The sequence below is a fragment of the Podarcis muralis genome, chromosome 4 (assembly GCF_964188315.1).
Source record: "Podarcis muralis chromosome 4, rPodMur119.hap1.1, whole genome shotgun sequence".
NCBI lineage: Eukaryota > Metazoa > Chordata > Lepidosauria > Squamata > Lacertidae > Podarcis > Podarcis muralis.
In genome coordinates, this window is record NC_135658.1 from 75,176,056 (window position 1) to 75,196,376 (window position 20,321).

Consider the following 20,321-nt stretch of genomic DNA (forward strand, 5'->3'; position numbering starts at 1 on the left):
ATGTTTCAATCAGTGTTAATGAAGTGAAATTTACTGCTCTTATCCTCTTCCCATCACATAACAGATGGTTAACCTTGCCTAATGCATATCTACATCCAAAGCATGAATTTCATTTAGGACAATCTGCTAACACAGTATCAACGAAGCTGCCATTTTAAACAAGCTGTTGTGGCAACTCTATCACATGCTAAAAATCTAATGTACAATTTTGCTGCTGTGTTTTTGAAAACCACACCGCTTATTTCTTTAGAAGGAAACAGAAAAAAACCAGAAGACTGTTGCTAACATAGGAACAGAGGCGGAGCTAGCTGCTCTGGCACCCATGCTGTGTACCCGGGGGCGGGGCGAGCATCCCAGGGGGCAGGATAAGTGCCCTGGGGGGGGCGCCACCCACAGTGAGCATCCCAGGGGGCAAAGCGAGCGGCCCATGGGAGGTGGAGCGAGCCACCCATGGCGGGCTGTTTCCTGGGCGGGCAAGGGGGGGAGGGAGCTGTGCTGCCTTGCCAGCAGCCTTCCTCCCTTCCCTCTTCCTTTTGACAGCTCGGAGGAGGCTCCCTCCCCCAGGAAGCAGCCCAGGAACGGGGGCAACAGCACACCGCCCACCCAAGCCTCCTCTGAGCTGTCAAAATGAACGGGGCTGCTGGCAAGTTGGTGCAGCTCCGCCCTTTCCCCCGACAGCTCGGGGTAGGCTTGAGAGTCATGGGCGGGTGGTGCACCAAATGTCACCCCCCTCAGCGATGACACCCGGGGCAGACCGCACCCACCCACCCCCTTCCTCCGCCCCTGTAAGAGAAGGTGAACAGTTGAGGGGGGGGGACGCAATTTGCAAATATTTCAGTGGAGCCCACTAGGATGTCTCTAGAAAGCTTCTATTGTGCATTAGAGTACAAGTGGGGCTTGCAGCAACTGCTGACATGGAGTATTCCTATTCAGTTGTTCCAGCCTTGCCTTCCTACAGGATACTCCATCCCATTCCACCAAACTACATCAATAGCTCACCATCCTGGGTTCACTGACTGTATACAGGTGCTCATGACTTTTTGTTATACAGTGGTACCACGGGTTACAGACGCTTCGGGTTACAGACGCTTCAGGTTACAGACTCCACTAACCCAGAAATATTACCTTGGGTTAAGATTTTTGCTTCAGGATGAGAACAGAAATTGTGTGGCGGCGGCAGAAGGAGGCCCCATTAGCTAAAGTGGTACCTCAGGTTAAGAACAGTTTCTGGTTAAGAATGGACCTCCAGAACGAATTAAGTTCTTAACCCGAGGTACCGCTGTATTTTTTTAAAACCCCCTACTTCCCATGTGAATTAAGACCCTCCCACTTTTTTTATAACACTTTGCAGCGGCATGGCATTATAAGCAATATTCTTCTTTCTTTGGAGATCACTCGTAGCCGAGTAAGATTGTCTTCCATGAACACGGTCTTAACAGTGAGTCCGTAAGTGACTGTGGAGGCCAATTCTGAATCCACACGTCCTTCTACAGTGGGGACATAAGTTTTCGGGCAGGAGTTGATCATGGTGAGTGGTTTGCCAAACATGCCTTCCTCTTAGCTCGTTTCTCCTTTCCGTCCTGAGTTTGTGCTTCTTCACAGTCCGCGGCACCTTTAGTAAAGGCTGTTTTCCAGTTGAAGCACTCGCAGGCCAGTGTTTCCCATAGGATGGCATTATTAAAAAAGGGAGATACAATTCTGTATTCCACATTATGCCTCATGAGTGGCAACAGCATTTGCAAATAATACTAGTACAGTGATGGGCCACAAATGAAAAGTGTTTCAGTGTGGATTGCAGCTGAGGTGGTTGCTTGTTTTGCTCTTTCACCTAGGGTCCCTCAAGTATGCTGATGTCTCTCCTCTTGCTGTTTTGGATACGTAAGAAAGGCACACGAAGAAAGAGTTTGTCATTAATGGCTGACCTGCAAAAAAGTGTTGCAGTGTGAGGACGTGTGTTCAGGAATCCAGTTAGTGTCTCCATTCCACACCTCCAGTTTGTTTGTTTGTTTGTTTGTTTACCCCTGGAAGCTTTAGGGGGCAATTCTAAGATCCAGTAGGATGAGCATCTTAGGATGCAGTGGGACTTAGGCTGGAATGGATCCTAAACCAGTTTAACTGTCTCGTGTTACCTGGCATAGAACATTATTTTAAAGGCTTGTTTTCCCTCTGCAGAGAAGCAGCAGTAGCCCTGCTGCTGAATGGAATGTGAATCTGGTGTAACTTTATGATGGTTTAATTTACCCTGGCTAGCTTTACAACAGCTTCTTGTCCTCAGGATTGCTCCCTTATTTATATCTCTCAACTTGAGTTTCTGGATGATTCCACTTTGGTTATGAAATGACTGGAGAACTGAGTTTCTTATTAGTACATAAAATGATGGCACATAAAATAGTACAGAATAGTAAGTTAAAACACATATTTGTATTCCTAAATTCCAATACTAAAAACCACAAATGAATACTGCAAATGCTAATTAAAATAGTACAGACGTGGTATAGCCCACCACATTGACATTGCTGTAAAGTAAATATAGCAATGCAAGATTTAATTACCAAACATAAAAGCAAAATTGTTGAAAAACTAAGCTGCAATCCACTGTAACAAAATTAGCAATCTCAGTAAAGAGAAATAAATAGCTGCAATTTTCCACCTGGGTAGAATCCATCTTCACAGTTCTGCTTTTCCTTTCCAAGCCATTAAGGGTTGGTAAATGAACTGTTACATTCCTGTCATGTTGATTATATCCAATGTATTGACTGCATTTTGAAATGCAACGCTGAATAAGAGCCTACCTACATGTTACACTCTCTATGTCAGAAAAGTCCTACTGTGTGAGAGCTTGTGCATGTTGGGAATTCTGAGACTACTCCACTAACAGGCAGAGAAAGCTGGAGGTGACAGAAATCACACACACTCAAGCACACAGGAAGAAGCTGTTGGAACTAATTGTCCCCTGGGAGTTGGAAAGAAACTGGGAATATGACTCACCATTAAGCGGAAGCAGAGGTGTGGGGAGGAAGCAGGAAAAGAGGCCAACAGTGGTTTCCACTTAATGTGCATTTACCTATCCCTCCCCAACCCCAGGAGCCTTCAGAATTATTTACAGGCAGAGGTTGGCTGCATAGCACTGCTTTTCATGTGGTGAGTAGAATGTGTAGTCAAGCTCTGACAGAGCAGACACATTATCAGAATGTGAAATTAGCGATGGAGATGGGATTTCAGAAATGGGTTGAGCTAGACTTCCTCCCCTCTGAATATTGGCTTGTCTCAAAATGCCTCAGGGTTTTCAAAACCGGGGGGGGGGGGGAGGGATTTCTCCTCTTCCTCAACTTTTAGGATCCCATTCCTGATTCTAGAAAGTGTAGTTTTTAATTTATCCCAACTCACCTACCAGCTACACTTCCCAGACTTCTCAGCAGTAGTAACACAGGCTCTAAGTTGATTCAGAGATCTTCACTGAAAAATGAGGAGCAGCTTAGAAACAGCACTTGGTTTTCACCAGCCCTTTCCTCTGTCTTTGCTTTCTTCTGTCCTCACAACTTGGTAAGTTTAGGTAAAGAGGTAGGTAAAGAGGTGGGAGAAGGGGAAGGATAAATGGCCGGTGAATGGGCTGGCTTTCTGGGCATTGCCAATTGTGTGTGTGTGTGTGTGTGTGTGTTTTTGAGGGGGAAACCCATGCATTCTGAGATGCTCCAAAAGTCTGTTCACCTTCTCTGGTGGGCCTTATTGTGGGACTGTGTTCCCCTTGCCTGCCAAGATCTGATGGGGAAGCCTGGAGGATGGTTTCCTAGGTTATCTGCCTGGGAAATGGATCCCACCCACTTGCCCAACATATAGAGGGGGCCCGTGGTTTGCTCTGCAACCACTTTTTGTTGCATCAACAACAAGATGGTCAGTTGTCCAGGGTTCTCCTTAGGCCCCAAAGCCTTACCACCAGGAAATCCCCAGCATAAAGATTCCTTGAAATAGTAGCTTGCCAGGGACTCTGGATCTTTACTAAGGGTTCAGAAGTCCTGGCAATGTAACACTTCCATTTCTGTGCTGGGGTTCGGAGTGGGAGGAGAATGATTAAACAACAACAACTTTCAACAAAATTTGCATCTCCACTGGATACTTTTCATTGTGTACCGCTCTCACCCAGCATGTGATCTTAAAGAAGAAGAGTTTGGATTTGATGTTGTTGTTGTTTAGTCATGTCCGACTCTTCGTGATCCCATGGACCAGAGCACGCCAGGCACTCCTGTCTTCCACTGCCTCCCGCAGTTTGGTCAAACCCATGCTGGTAGCTTCGAGAACACTGTCCAACCATCTCATCCTCTGTTGTCCCCTTCTTCTTGTGCCCTCAAACTATCCCACTTTATCTCTACCCGAAGGAGTCTCAAAGCGGCTAACAATCTCCTTTCCCTTTCTCCCCCACAACAAACACTCTATGAGGTGAGTGAGGCTGAGAGACTTCAAAGAAGTGTGACTAGCCCAAGGTCACCCAGCAGCTGCATGTGGAGGAGCAGAGTCACGAACCCGGTTCACCAGATTACGAGTCTACCACTCTTAACCACTACATCACACTGGCTCTCAACGAAAACCAAGTCAGGCCTCAGTGCAGAAACTTTCTAAAAAGAAACAAAATAGAACCCAACCTTTCTCAAAACGTTGCTAAAAAGGACAAAATAATTATAATACAGCTCCACAACACTTGTCTACATCCTTGGCGGTAGATAGTGCAAAATAATTTCTTAAATATGACAGGTTTACTGTCCAAAGCTTGAAAGAGATCTACAACATAATCCCACTTTAGGATCAAAGAGGCCACATAAAAATGAGAGCATGTATGAAAATGAAAGAACGATGGTCACTTACCAGAAGATTATTTCTCTGCACTGGCCTAAACATTCCCATCAGTCAAGGAGCCTGCCAAAGTTTCAGGACTAATCACTTACCACAGCAGGAAGAAACAGGTTTAAGCAATAAAGTGACCAAGGGAGCTACTCAGTTTACCTAGTCACATCTTGCTTCCTACGATTCCATTGAGTCCATTCTGGTTGCTAGTGATTAACAGCTATTTTGGAGAGTTTATACTCCTTCAATTTCTGGTAACAGCCTGCTGCTGCCTTCTGAAAATATTACTTAATTTTTAAACATGAAGGGCAGTGGGAGCCCATAACCTACACCGTGTTTTGTGTAATATGTGGTGATACATTATATTATTTCTGTGGTGTTAACACTCTACAAACTGCCTACCAGCTTGCTGAAAGTGCAGTACTGTATCTCCCTTCCTGTCAAGTTAATTGCAAAGCCTTTATCTTTCTTTCCTCAAAATAATTTGCTTCCTCAGCTATTTTCACAGGTTTACACTTTTACCTTGGATATGGCAAAGCAAAATTAAGAGATCTGAACAGTTATATAGAGTACAACATATCATTTGTAGAATATCCATGGGGCTGTATCCATACTAAGTTCCTGTTGAAATTTGGTCCCGCTGAATTCAACAGGTTAGGTCAGCATGGTGATTTACACCTGATTTATTTCAATGGGAACTGAACACAACTTAGTCTGGATCCAACCCCACAGTGCGTCTCATAGCAAAATAAGAGACAGAACCATGCCTATTCCAAAACATCTATAGCGTAGGGCAACTTTCCCCAACCTGATGCTCATATTTTATTCCACTGCAGCTCCCATTAGCCTCTGCCAGCATGGCAAATGGTTGTGGATGCTGGTAGCTGTAATAGAAAACATCTGGAGGGCATCAGGTTGGAGAACGCTGGTATAGAATTATTGGGGGAGGGAGTTAAAACAGGAAATGAGAGGGGAAAGGCACAATATGTTTGCTGGAATAAGCTGCAGAGTTTATGAACAGGGCAAAAGAGAAGTCAAGAGAAATTTTGTAGGCCTTTGAGAAATTTGGCACAGCTTAGGGGGACAGCTTTTGATATTAGATGTGGCCGGCTGAATAATGTGGGACATCCTCAGAGATTATAACGTAGGGAAACTGCTCAGAGGCTTTTTGTCAATTAAGCAGTATATAAATCTTGTCAAACAAATCAGAAGAGCAAAGGTCCCAAGCAAAGATGAATTGAAAAAGATAACAGCCGAAAAATAGTGTGAGGCATATCTGTTGAGATTCTTGAGCCCAGGAACAAGGTGTTTGTGCTGAATGAAAGGGATGAGGAGAGTCTGCGGAATAATCTTAAAAGAAGCATGATGCAATCAAAATATAATGGTTTTAGCAGCTGTGTTTGAAGAGAGATCAGACAAAAGAGGATGGGGGATGAGAGAGAGAGATGTAGAAGTCTGGGCAGGAGATGATCTGAGCATAAATCAGGGGCTTTGCTCTTGGAATGATGAAAAAGAGCAGGTTCTGTAGTACCTTTAAGAAAGGGATTTGCTTTTTCTCTGGAAAACACCATGGATATTATATACATAAAAAATAGTATTTCAGATTAAGACCTAAAGCTCAAGTTTTATTCGGTTTGTGTTAGGGCCAAAAAGACTGATTAATTTGTAGGATCAATTCATTAATTCGTCAGATTTAAAACTGTGGCTCTTTAATCAGATCTTAATTGAACCCCTCCCCTATGAAAGGGTTTAAGCACTGAGGTCATTGTGAACATCCTGTTAAAGATTCTTGATTCAAGCAAATTCATTTAGAGAGTTTTCTAAACAACCAATTAATTCTGTAGGATACATTTCAGAGGTAATGTTATAGTTGCTGCATCAAGAGACTGCAATAAACAAGCTAATTAGCTGACATTTAAAACAAGATATTGATTCTGTGAAATTCTTATGTTTAATTGGTTGTGTGCTGTACTTCAGCCTAATTAGTTATAAAAGAAAGTAAAAAAATCACTAGTTTTGAGTTTTATATGTGCTATTTTTTCTGCTGTAAATAAGTGGTTCTTTGAAAAACATAAGTGATTATACATTATGCAATCAGTAAAAGTTAACAGCTGAAAAATATCCATATGATGCATTTATTCTACATTATTAGTTGACTAAACAGAGAAAACTTTGTTACAAGAAAACCAATTTCCTACTATGTGATTTCATACATCAAATAGCAGCCTTTCAGTGAGATTTTCCCTGGAACTGAGGTTCATAGTAAAAGGTCATCTTACCTCCCTATGTGCCATGGTCTTGAACCTGATTTATAGTTAATATCACGTGTAATGATGTCAGGATCTTTAACTTCAGATCAGAGAAACCTGCTGTCTAGGGGAGCCAACAGAGGCTTGCCTTGTCCTTCTGCAACTCTTGGTTCTTTCCCCTGAGCAACTCATCACTAAAGTGAAGGGACTCTTGTGCTTTGCCTCGCCTGTCCTGGACTGCCACCTTTTGGAAACTGACCACCTGTTTGCACAAGCGCATACCTGAGTCTTTACTCATGGCTCTGGACTTGGCTACAAACTCAAGAAGCAGAGAAAGTGTTTTGGGCTTGGTCACCCACAAGGGTGGAAGAATCTGCCAGTTGTGGTTCTCTCAGCTTCCAATCTTAAAGCCAGTTTTCCACAGTTTTGCAGCAATCTTTTGTTTCTTATTTATAATCCTTATTACAATTCTTCAGCATTTTGGTGTGATTTTCTCCTAATTATACACATTTATATGCAACTGACTTGTGTACACATTTTTTTTTGCAAGCAATTTCCCCTAATGCAATGCATTCTTCTATCTTGTTTTATAGTTATTTTTATGCACACTTTCCCCTTATACATATGTTTTTGTGAACACTGGTTGGAAAACTGCATCACAAAATTCAGGTAAGTGCGAAGAAAGAAGCCTATAGACTTCATCACCCAACACACAGCAAAAAAATTAAGTAGCTCACACAAACTTAAAAGTTTTCCAGTGAAAATGTATTGACCTTAGATGTTAAAAATACCACATGTTTGTAATGCCTACCATGTGCATTGTGGATATTCTGCTCTCTACCTCAGGAATCCACCTCCTTGGAATTCTGCTCCAATTTGGCACATTAATTCTTTCTCCTTGCTTGTAATGTTTCCATTGCATTCATGTGGGACACAGCTTTGAGTGATGTCATGTGTTCTGATCACCTACCAGGGCATTCACTTCTCTATAGTTCTACTTGGCCACAGTGCTGTAAAATAAATCTTGTACGTATATCTTTGCACTTCAGAGAATTGAGTATGTGGTCTGTTGGTCAAACCTTTGCCTTCTGAGTGTCTGTCACCCCCTTCTTTTGAAATGATATTTATGCAAGCTGTACACTTCTTCTATTTACATCTTGACCCAGCAGTATTTACACACAGTCTGTCAGCCCTGAATTAATTGATTGATTGATTGATTGATTGATTGATTGATTGATTGAATTTATATACCACCTGGAAGTCTCAGGGCAGTTCACAGAACAAAATCAGAATGTGGATATGTGTTCAAATGTAAGCTCTTATCCCTCAACGCATCCACAGGAAGCTCATTTTCTAGATTGGGGCAATTGAATAATTGACTCATTCTTTTTCTTTCCTTTTTTTCTAGAATAATGTAAGCACATGTTCCACACACTGAATGATGGTTGGAAGGCAACTCACCCTTTCAAAAATAAAATATGTAAAGCTGTGTGTCAAATGAGGATGTATAAGTGGAGTTTGAACAATGGGAAGGTGGAGGAGGCTGGAAGTTCCTGTGTCTGGAAGACTGGCCAAGCTGCCTGTTCTGGGTGGCATTGAACTCTCTCTGAAAGAGCAAGTTCATAGCTCAGGGGTGCTCCTGTACTCATCTTTATCACTGGAGGCTCAGGTAGACTTAGTGGCTGGAGTGTCTTTTGGCTGGTATATTATCAACTACGGCCATTCTTGGAAAGGGCTAACCTAACCACAGTGATTCACGCACTGCTAATCTCAAGACTTATTATTGCATTGTGTTCTATGTGGTGCTATCCTTGGACCTGGTCCAAAATCTGGTCCAGGAAACCTCAAGGACTTCCTGATTCCTTATACGCCTGCCTGATCATTAAGGTCTTTCTGAGCGTCACTGTCGGGAGTCCCTCATGGCTCAGCTCATATCCCATGCGTTCAGTATTGAGGACCCAATTCTCCTGGCTGAGAGTAGACAAGGCTACTCCCTGTTAAAGTTCCAGCACTTGATGAAGCCTTTTCAAAATTTCAGCAGGCATTTTAAGTCATCCCCCCCCCCCCAATTCTATGGTTAATTTTATCTGATTTCACATCTCTTTTGCAACCTCATTGTACACCACTTACAAACCACGGTGTAAAGTGTTTAAATAAAATACATTGTTTAAATGAAATAGAAAAATAGAAAAACTTGGGTGAAAGCCCACTGGGCATTCCTGTAGAAGCAGCATATAATAAAAAATATGGTTTAAAAGGGAATGTCATAATAAAACATGGAATGGAAGGCGAGGCTTTAAGCAATTAGCAGTTGACATGCCATACAGAGCAATAACAAAACGTTGGAAATCAAATACTACTAGACTCATAGCTTATTATTCATTGGAGCACCTTTTTAAAAAGAAGGCATTCCACAACTTCATCATAGAAATGTAGAGTTGGAAGGAACCCTGTCCCATATGGTGACAGAACCTGCAACCTTGGTGTTATGCACCAATAGCTTGGAATAGTTGAAAAAACAACTTACCAAACATCATGTCCTATACAACAGACTTCACATGTAGTAACATATCCTGCCAAACACCATTTCTGAAACTAAAAGCAATGCCTTGGCCAGAAATAGGTTTTCCCACATCTTGAATCAATAACTTTAGTTTTTAAAATTCTTCCTAGAGGAATTTAATAGCACAAATCCTATGCATGTTTACATGCAAACAAATTCCATTGGGTCCATTGGTACTCATACTTCTAATTACTATACTACTCCGTTCTCACTTTATGAAATATAAGGTATACCTGACTGGCATCCAAATTGGAAAATGTAATGTCTGAAGTAGAAAGAGAGCCCCTGATTTGTTAAAGCCATCAACATCATCATAAGAAACCCCTTTGGGGCATTTTATGGGTTTGCTGCAAAAGACTTAGGCTTGTATAACAATTCCTGATTGGCTAGAATTGTCCATGTGACCAAATAGGAAGCACGTCCTTCACTCAAAATGGGTTTCCCTGCCTTTACTGACATCACAAAAGCTGACCAGTTTCATAACATTAGAGCATCCTATATATGATCCCTGATAGGCTGAGATCTGTGAGGAAGGAAGGGGAAGTAAATGGATAAGGAAGGAAACTGTGACTGTAAAAGACTGGCAAACAGCTCCAGAACAGGTAAGATTAAAAGACTGGATGGAATCAGCATCCTAAAACTGCTGCTTTTAATTGTACTGTGAAAACATATGGCTTAGCCCTGGCCTGAAGTGACTCCAGGTGGATTCTCATTGTTATATTTTCCCACAGCAACCATTTCTCCAGCTACTTTATAGCAGAGATAAATGTGGTACTTTGCTTTGCAATTGGATATGCAATATTCAATGTGCTTGAGAAAGTATTTCTGCCGTTTCAGTGAATGGGGTAACTCCTTGGTATTCTGGTAATCAGCATGTGCTGGAAGAATGAGGGAAAGAATGAACATCTCTTCCTCTAGTTAGAGCATACTCAAAGATTTTTATCTGTATATTTCCTCAAGTATCACTTCTAGGTTTAATATATGTGGGTAATGCATAGCTGAAAGCTCCATTCTGCATGGGAGTGGAGTGTAGGGCTCTGTTTCACCAGAGTGGTACATGCTCTGGTTATCTCCTGCTTGAACTATTGCAATGCACTCTATGTGAAGCTACTTTTGAAGGTGACTTGGAAAATACAACTAATCCAGAATGCAGCAGCTAAACTGGTAACTGTGAGCAGCAGCCAGGACCATATAACACCGGTCCTAAAGGATCTGCATTGGCTCCCAGTACAATTATGAACACAGTTTAAAGTGTTGGTGCTAACTTTTAAAGCCCTGAATGGCCTAGGCCCTGTATACCTGAAGGAGCATCTCCACCTCCATTGTCCAGACTGGACACTGAGGTCCAGGTCCAAGGGCCTTCTGGCGGTTCCCTCACTGCAAGAAGTGAAGTTACAGGGAACCAGGCAGAGGGCCTTCTTGGTAGTGGTGCCCTCCCTGTGGAACACCCTCCCATCAGATGTCAAGGAAATAAATAACGATCTGACTTTTAGAAGACATCTGAAGGCAGCCCTGTACAGGGAAGTTTTTAATGGTAGATGTTTTATTGTGTTTTTAATAGTTTATTGAGAGTGGCGCAACCCAGTCAGATGGACAGCATATAAATAAAATAGTGGTAGTAGTAGTCATAATAATAATAATAGTAAGTAGTAGTAGTAGTAGTAGTAGTAGTAGTGTCTTATGATGAGCACCACCTCTCTATCCTAAGAAATGACCTGGTGGAGTAATACTAAAACTAAACCTAAATTTTATTTGTTGAAATATTTAATTAATAACAACATTTATTTACTGAGGTGTGCCCATGTTTAGAACTAGGTTTCCTGTGTCTAAAGCTGACGTTCTTTTCAATGAAGCTTATATGACTAGAAAGAGAACAAAGGTATTTTGTTCATAGTTGCATATTATACAGATCCTGCATAACTGTAAAAAAACACCAAGCTATTCTGAGCCCTTAATTTATCTCAGAACCCATATTTAGTGGATATACAATTTAATTTACGATGCAATGAATCTTGACAAAAAGAATCAATGACAAAAGTTTCATCAATCACTTGGCAAGAGATTGCTCAGCACTTGGATTCAGTCCTATAATATTTTGCTTCCCACTTGCTTTGCTATCGTCGACTGAATATAACTCATAGCACCTGAATCATAAAGAAAAGAATTCCTGTCTGGAAACTGCATAAAAAAAGAACAACAATAATAACATCTGGAAAAGTCTAGTGGTATCCTTTTTTAAAACAGTAAAATTATTAAGTACCGTTTTAAAAAGGATACCAAGGGAATCCACCATTCGTTTATGAAAATATTTGCTCTTACTTCTGGAATATATTATGCAGTTTGTGTTTAGTTTGTAACACACCTTTAAAAAAACATATGCAGAAAAGAAATCTTCAATCAATTTCTAGTCTGATTAATTTGTTCACTTTGAGACACTAATTGAGTTTCAAAACTCTGCAGAAAAAGAAACACATTCAAAATGTGGGCATGGTCTGGATAGAGTTAACTCCTATTAAGCCCCACTAGTTTCAATGGGAGAATTGAACAAGAGTTTAGAAATCATAAACTGAACTGCATGCATGCATAATATACCAAACCAAAATAAATACTTAGAGCCAAGGCTCATGTTTAATACAGGATCTACAATTTGTAATGATAATTTGGAAACACTCTTACCCTGAAGAACGGAGACTCCAGTTATGGCTTATAAAATCAAAGGCTACTATATTTGCTTGCAACAACATCCTAACCGATGCAAGTAGTTTTATTTACCACAATTAAAAATAAATAGCCAAATCCAGTCAAATCCAAGTCAAATCCAAGACCAGATCTTGATGCAATGTAATGTAGTAGTTTGCCTTGTTCGATATAAAAATTAGTCTGTTAAAATGTATTAACTTAAGAGAAAAATACTTAAAATTCAAAATTATTAGCTGATCATAACGGAATAACATGATTATATAGTGGTTAAAATTTCTATTTCCTTGCTTTTTGTAAATTTAAAGAAATAGACTAATATAAAAATTGATGAGCATATAAAATGCACATTCTGTACAATAAAGTTTATTTAGATCCAATGGACTGACTCTCAAAAACCAATTTAAAAGTAAAGTTGGAGAAGCTGTCACTGAAAATCTTTGCAGTTAAAAAGCAAAAAAAGCAAATGATAATGTTATAAAATCTCTCATGCCTGGACGAGCCTCAGTGTTCAAATGTTAATAGGATCTTCATTAAACACACACACAACCAAAAACCCTGGATCATATTCAACGTAAAAAGTCTGTGAAACAGACTTTTTCCATATTATGACCTCAGTCCTAAGTTTGCCCGCCCCTGCAAAGTGCTAGTTATTTGAATTGGACAAATGCCAGAATTCATTCTCTTGTTATTTTGCCTTCTGTCCAACACATTTCTATCCTTCTTAAAACTATTAATTCTCTATTGACTCAAATTACAGAATTTCTTAACCAACATTAGCTGAGAATGGAGAGGTAAACCAAAAAGGATTTTGAAAGGTTTACAGTTACAGACAAATTGTTTAAACTAACGTAACTTTAAATCTATTTGGAGATTCGAGAAGGAAGGAGCAATTTTAATTTGTAAATTTGGATTACAAATCACACCTGCAACTTTTCAGCAATTTTCTGTTTTATTGGAATGATGTGTTAAATAGCCCAAAAATATTGTGGTAAGACTAAAGTATGACTTCCCATAAACAGATTCGCAGTAGTACGAAAATGGGAGTACTTCTACATTGATTTGCACCTCAAATGCTTGGTGCCTAGAATATTAAAACCAAAATCAGCTTTAAGAATGTTGTGCCTTCCACAGTTCACTATCAGTATCAGAATCAGGCTGGGAAAAGCAACTTAGTACAGCATATCACAGAGAGGTGGGTGGGTGGGTTAAGGCTATGGCAAGTTTTGTTCCCTATGTGCTCTCGTTTTACTGTTTAACTCCCACCCCCTACTTTGCAGTCAAAGCCATGAGAACAAGCCACCCTGCTCTCAGTCATGTTATCACCAATCCCTACTGAACACCTAGGCTCAGGCAGTTTGCTGCAGTTGCTGACAACTGTTCATTGCTGTCTCCGTGTCTCTCGTGGCATGCTACTGAGGAGCAGCCTGGCAGGCCTATTCCCACCAATAATGATGTTGCTCCCAGTGTATACACTAAGCACTCGTGAGGACAGTTCATTGTGTAGGCTCTCCAAGAGTTCTGCTTGGAGCCACCACCATGGATGGGCAGGCAGTCTGCCAGTTGGCAACTGGTAGGGAGCAAATGTCAGCAGAAGTCAAGGCCAGAACGTCCACACCCAAAACACGAAGCTGAGCCTAATTGCTGGAGTGTCTTTCCTTTCATACTCTGCACTCGAAAGGATGGTTTCTAGTAGGGGAGATCCAGACCCTGCGTCCAGGAATCTATGGAATCTATGGATTGCTAGGCACTTGCAGCAAGTGCCACTGTGCTTGATACTGGCGAGGGCGTCATGGTGCCTTGTATCTGCCAGGTTGTGTTATGTGTAGGGCTTGGTTTTGACATGCAGGTATGTTCCCATTATTATGCGTGGGTTTGTGTCTTCCATATGTGCATTGCCACCATACCACTCCATGATCAGCGGAAGCCAACTATTTTGCCATGGTTGCTGGAGGGGTGACGGTGGGAGCTGCTACTGTTTTCCTCTTGACTTTGCTGCAAAGAGCAAATAGGATCCCGACTAAACTGCGCTAACATTCCACCGGCATGAACTAGCTGTCAGCTTGCCAGAACTACTAGGATTGTCTTATCTGACAAGTTGCCACCTCTCAGCCTTAGCTTTTTCCATGTGTAACTTGGATGTAGCAACAGCGATAACAAAGAGTATCAACATCCTTCAAAGGGACCATTGATATAAGGTATGCAGAACACTTTTGCGTTCTATGGGGTGGAGGGGAGAAACATTCTGGAAATACTAAACATTATTATGATTATCATTCAGTAGACAGAGAAGGGCATCAAAGCGTATTACAAATGATTGATAAGGTACAGGAAAGGAGTGGAAATTAAAAGAACCCAAATACCCTCTGCCTATGAAACATCCACTGCCTTTTGTTGAAATTTCAGTACAGAATTTACATTTTCTCTGTTCCCAACATCAGTTCAAAGATAAAAGAGCTGGTTCCAGAAAACCAAATGGATTCTGCCTTCACCTTGCACTCCAACATACACAGCACCAATTTATAACCTCAGAAAGAAACCCATTTATTTCCTGTGACTTTTTTTTTCATCTCAGAGATAGGTTATTGTTTCTTTACATATTTTAAGTAAGGTTTTGATTAAGATTGCATCCTCTGGAAAAGAAACAGTCATCAAAAGAAAGAAGCAAAGACAGTAAACTATACTGCCTTATCTTTCTCTAGCCTTCTAAAAATTCTGCACAACACTTACATCATCTTATCTTCCTGTCTCATTCTAAATATTTAATTTATAGAATTTCACATTGCCTTCCTGTGTCTGTATCATCCAAGTACAAATCAACAAACCATTTACTGTAATAAACTACTATACTGCAGAGCTGACCTAAGCAAAACATATTCCAAATGGGTTAATCGCCAATACTTTTTTTTTTAAGTTTCTACTTTTAGCATCGATTGATTTTTATTTTTTTTGGTCATATCACAAACATGCAAAAGTCTGTGAGAAAAGACACCTAGGACCTATTCTGTACTAGATAGGGATGTGGGAAACAGTATATTTTGATTCACCCTGATAAATATCTCAGGTAGTATTTGTGTAGGGTTGCCATATTTCTAAAAGTGAAAAACTGGAGAGGTTTTTGGGCAAAGTTACTGAGGTTTTTTCGGGGGGGGGGGGGGGTTGAGGTTTTGGCCAAAGTTGTTTCCAAAAGAAATGAAGTTTTCCAGCTATTTTAAAGGAAATTTCCAACGTGGGTTTCCCCAGACAATTTCGTGATTTTAGGAAATTCCACCCAGACACTATTTTCGACAGGCAAATCCCATATATGTTCATGAAAATCTGGACGTATGGCAGCCCTATTTTGTGTGATTTTTTTATCGTTTGAATGTACAGTATATCTAACATCAATATGCTATACATAGTTAGATTTAACTATTTAGATCTAAAAAAATAGACTTGTCTAAGGATGTGTGCATGCTCTGTAGAAGAAGCTACCAAATGTGTTTATTTTCCAAGTAAAAAGTAGTTTAATGTGCTGTGCATGTGTATATCTTTGAGTGGATTTCCAAAAGGGCATTAATAAATGCATGACATTGTCTTTAAAATTCTAGCCATTGAAGTGAGCACACTAATATTTGACAGTAGTTGGTTAGCTTTCCTCAAGTCATGCTCAAAGTAAACAGGTGGAAACAGTACAATGAAGCTAGTACATTTTGTGCCAGATATTTGGTTTAAGAATAAATATCAGACTTTTTCCAGCACAATTTTCAAGACCTCCATCACTCTAAGAAACACTAACTTCATTCATTATAAAACTGGTACATTTTTGGTAGGCTGTCTAGGTGGGGGTGGGGAGAAATTCCCACAGGCAGATATTACAAGGAATCACTGATGCAGTATAAAAATGCTAAGAAAAAGAAGCCCCAGAGGTTATAATTTTTTTAAAAAGAAAAAATCATACAAATATATTTCCTTTGTTGTATGCCATTGGGGTTTTTCTTTAATTATACATATAAAATAGGCTCTGCTCCTCACAACAATTAAGGTGAACAAGGCAGAAATCAAACACATCCATTTGCAGGTTCACTATACAATCACAGAGCTAATTTTATATGTAAAGAAGAGAGAAAAACGTGTTTAGTTGATAAGAGGGCACGCTAGTGACCTTCACATCCTGTGTGATGCTCAAAGGAGGGACCCATGCATCTACCCTGCGGAGATATATATTTGATCCACCTACATCTGTTACTCTCAAACGTTACGGCTCAGAAGATACATTAATTCCTGTTCCAGTCATTATATGAAAGAAGCAGAACAAGAGCAATTCCTGTGTCTGTTGCTGTCATCTGTTTGCAATGCCTGAAGACAGCCATAACATCTTGTATCTAGTGCAATAGTGGCACCTTCAGAATAATAGCTGTTTCCCTTATATTCAGTTTTCAAATTGTGTGGTGTCTCTCTCTCCTTGAAACCGCAACACGCCTGTGCCACACTGTTTCTGGCACCCTCCTGAGTTTTAAAAAAAGATGGTGATGCAGTTCAAAACAAGGGAATGGCTTGTTGAGGCATGAGTTTTCATAGGACAGAGTCTACTTCATTATATACACCAGGTAGATTGAAAAGTTACATCTATTTAGCATCTTTAAGAAATGCAGCAAAACCTGGCATAAAGTTACAGTGCTACCAGAGGCAGTTTTAGGGTAGCGCAGCCGATTTGGCTGCACTGGAGGGGGCACCACAACAATGCTGTAGAAAAGAGTGTGAGAGGTGGGCAGAGGGGTGCTGCTGAATTCTGCCATTGCACAGGGCGCCATTGAAATTTGAGAGCCCAAAGTCTGCCACTGGTGTTATTAGGGATGTAAGAAGGCAGTGGTTCCCATTCTGACTTTGTCAAAATTTGCAATGTTTCTGTTCTGCTGCAGTTCAGTTTCTGCCAGATTTTCCGTTATATGCCATTATTTATGTAGCCTACATTCATTTCATTATAAAGGAAACACTGAACTATTGCCAAAAAGTCATGAATTATGTACTGTTTGCAGATCTTTTTATTATTATTATTATAATGACAATGTCATGAGCCCCACAGTGACAGACAAGGAGGGGTAGTCCTGGCAGGATTTGTCAGAAGGAGAGGAAGAATGGAAGCAAATTACTTAGTCTCTTGGCAATGGGGTTGCGGATAGTCTGTTAGGAGACATCCCCACCCAGATATTGCCATTCGTCCCAGTGGAGAAGGATGAGCTGAGCAAGTCAGTCATTACCCTACCTTAAGACTGAAACAACCTGGGGGAAACCTGGGTTGCATAGTGAGCTGGCAGAGCAAATTCAGGCCCTGCCTCCAAGGATGCACTAGTACATGCACTGACAGAAGCAGACCCACCCTACTTCCAGTGGTGCCTGTTGGCAAGTTTCATTGTATGGGCTGAGAACTGCAGAAAGGCTGTGCCTGCCGCACCCTTCAAAATGGGGGCAAAGGGGGCATGTCAAGTGTTGAGACACTGTCTTAGCTTGTTCCTAACCATGTATCTCAGAGCCCTACTTCTGAACAATTGATTCTGTTACCTGTATCTTGAACTATGTTTCAATTGTGGAATAAAGTCTTCATGAATTATTGAGCCTAGAGTCCAAGTACTGAGTCTGAGAGCCAAGGCAGACAATGGTATTTATTGACTGATTTCCTTTCCTGATCACAGATGAACACACAAACTGCAGTGATTTCCTTTCCTGCTTCATCCCTAAGTGCCTCTGGATGTGTTTTTTCAGCACAGAAGTCTGGAAAAACTGTGGCCAAAAGAGCCAATTGTCTCAGTGTACATTGTAGGACTAGTACGCACTCCTAGACTCTATTATTATTATCTTGCCTGGAACTTTGTGAGATAAATAGATACCAGAAGCTATGACATTTAGTTTTCTTTTTTTCTTTTTTCTTTTTAGTTTTTGGTAATGGAGTAATCCAGATAGGAGGGAGTTGATTTCCTCCCTTCAGAAAGACTTAAATGTAAATGTTCCACTCATGAATGGCTCTCCGCCTGATTCAGGAGGGTAATAAACCTGTCTGTGAGAGTAATGTTCGATGGAAGCAATAAATCCAGTGAAAGGATGAATTAACTGCCATTGTACCTATGAATGTTCAGTTTGTATATGGAGTTTCAGATTTGCAGAAACAAAATCAACTTGTTCCTTTTGAGTTTATAAGGTCACTAAGCAATTACTTTATATACATATGCTTTATAGACTTTTTTTGCAGATAAGAATCCTTCGTATTTTTGTTGTTATTGTTGGGACCAAAGGAACTGTGAACAGATCACTCACTTTGGGAAATGCCACTGGCTCCTATTTGACATTAGTAAACCGATAACAAGCTACTTGAAAATTTGACTTAATAGTGAAATTTCAAACCATTTTTTCTAAGTGTGTTTTAGATCACTAACCTCAGCTCCTTTCCTAAAAGGGCCATGAATAAAAAAAGAAGGAGGTGAGTGTGCACCATGGAGTAAGAGGTGCCCACCCAGCTGCCTCCATCTCTCTTTCCTTTTTTGGCCTCCTCCTTTTTCTTAACTTCTGCAATTCAGGAGGAGCTGTTATGCTCCATATCAACCAGGGGCATAGGGATGATGCTGTAATAGGCTATGTTGCCATGAATAGGCTATGTTGCCATGAATGGAGGCCCAGTGATTCAGGTGAGAACTTGCCATATAACTGAATCAGAGAGAGCTGCAGTTCATTAGAAACATCTGGGCAAGATTTCAGCTTGTGGGATTCTGAGCCTGCATGGTCTTCTGCCTTGAAGTAGTCATAGAATGTGTGGGAAGAATTACTCACCCCTCGTATTCTGTAACAAAGATTTTGCTACCAGGCTCTGTCAAATTGTTTTTTTGGATTTGTTTCGAGGAGGTACTTACATGCTTTACTGTTATTAAGAGCATTCTGCACCCAATCACCCTCATTGTGCCTTTACATGACACAACACTCTCTGAACCAAAGGGTATCAATAACTGACATGATGCACTCTAAAACTCACAGGTCTGTACTGTTACATGAAAAATTGCCCATTCAAACAAATAAAAAGGTTGAGAGTTAACTCTGACCATTTGACCTAAATTGAGTTTACTTATGTAGCCAGGATTTCTTTGATTTTCCCCCAACCCTGAAACCTCAGTCTGTCCATTAGTTGATTTGGTGTTTTACAGTGGTAGAAACAGTTGAGTATTTTTTAATATTGAAACAAAAGGAGCTGCTCTCACCTTAGAATGGTGAATATTGATGTATTACAAATACATTTTCTTTTCTTTTCACTACTTTTGCTAATTCAAAACCATCAACTAATCAAGGGAGACCACAGATAAGAAAGTATAAATGGATTTCTTTAATTCAAAGGTGAAGCTGCAGAATGCAGCATTTAAAAATTGCATCAGTGCATCTAAGGCGAAATGCAACATGATATATATGTTTTAACTAGTGAGCCAAGCTCCTGATTTCATTCAGGAAACCTTTCAATTTTTTATGAAAATATACCATCCTTACTCAAAAAGTATACATTCTCTTTGTTATGTATGCTCTTTAGAAATCAAGGGATATTAAAGCTTACTAGACAATTAGTGAAAAATTCATCGCTGAAAGCATATTTTACAGCAGTCCTTAAAAAGTAGAGAGAATCTCAAATGGATACAATTCTTTTGTCAAGGAAAATGAAGCTATACCCATTATTTCTGGCCACAAATATAAAACTGACTTACGATGTATGTGATGTACTGTTTTCTGGATTCTTTGATTCAACATCACCTTTTCCTTGGAAAAAGAAAAAGAAATGAATATTAATCATCCATAATTGGAGAGGTCAGTACATTATGTTAACAGCTTTTCAGAATGCATATAATCACATTTTTTAAGGCTACATGTGGCTATAGGGAACATAGTTGAAATTTATTAATGCAATTAGTGATAGCTTTGCCTTTTAGAATCTCTTGAGTTTGATCCAGACCATGCTCAGAAATTAA

The 20,321-nt window shown here is 40.3% G+C and overlaps 1 protein-coding gene across 5 annotated transcripts in view; it reads right to left on the reverse strand.

Moving 5' to 3' along the window:
• Positions 1–20,321, reverse strand: part of AFF3 (ALF transcription elongation factor 3) — a 285,260-nt gene that overhangs the window by 70,141 nt on the left and 194,798 nt on the right. For all 5 annotated transcript variants that reach the window (XM_028727893.2, XM_077927591.1, XM_077927590.1 and 2 more), the window contains one exon: positions 20,061–20,112. In XM_028727893.2, the coding sequence (XP_028583726.2) occupies positions 20,061–20,112 (52 nt within the window). The remainder of the gene's footprint in view (positions 1–20,060; positions 20,113–20,321) is intronic.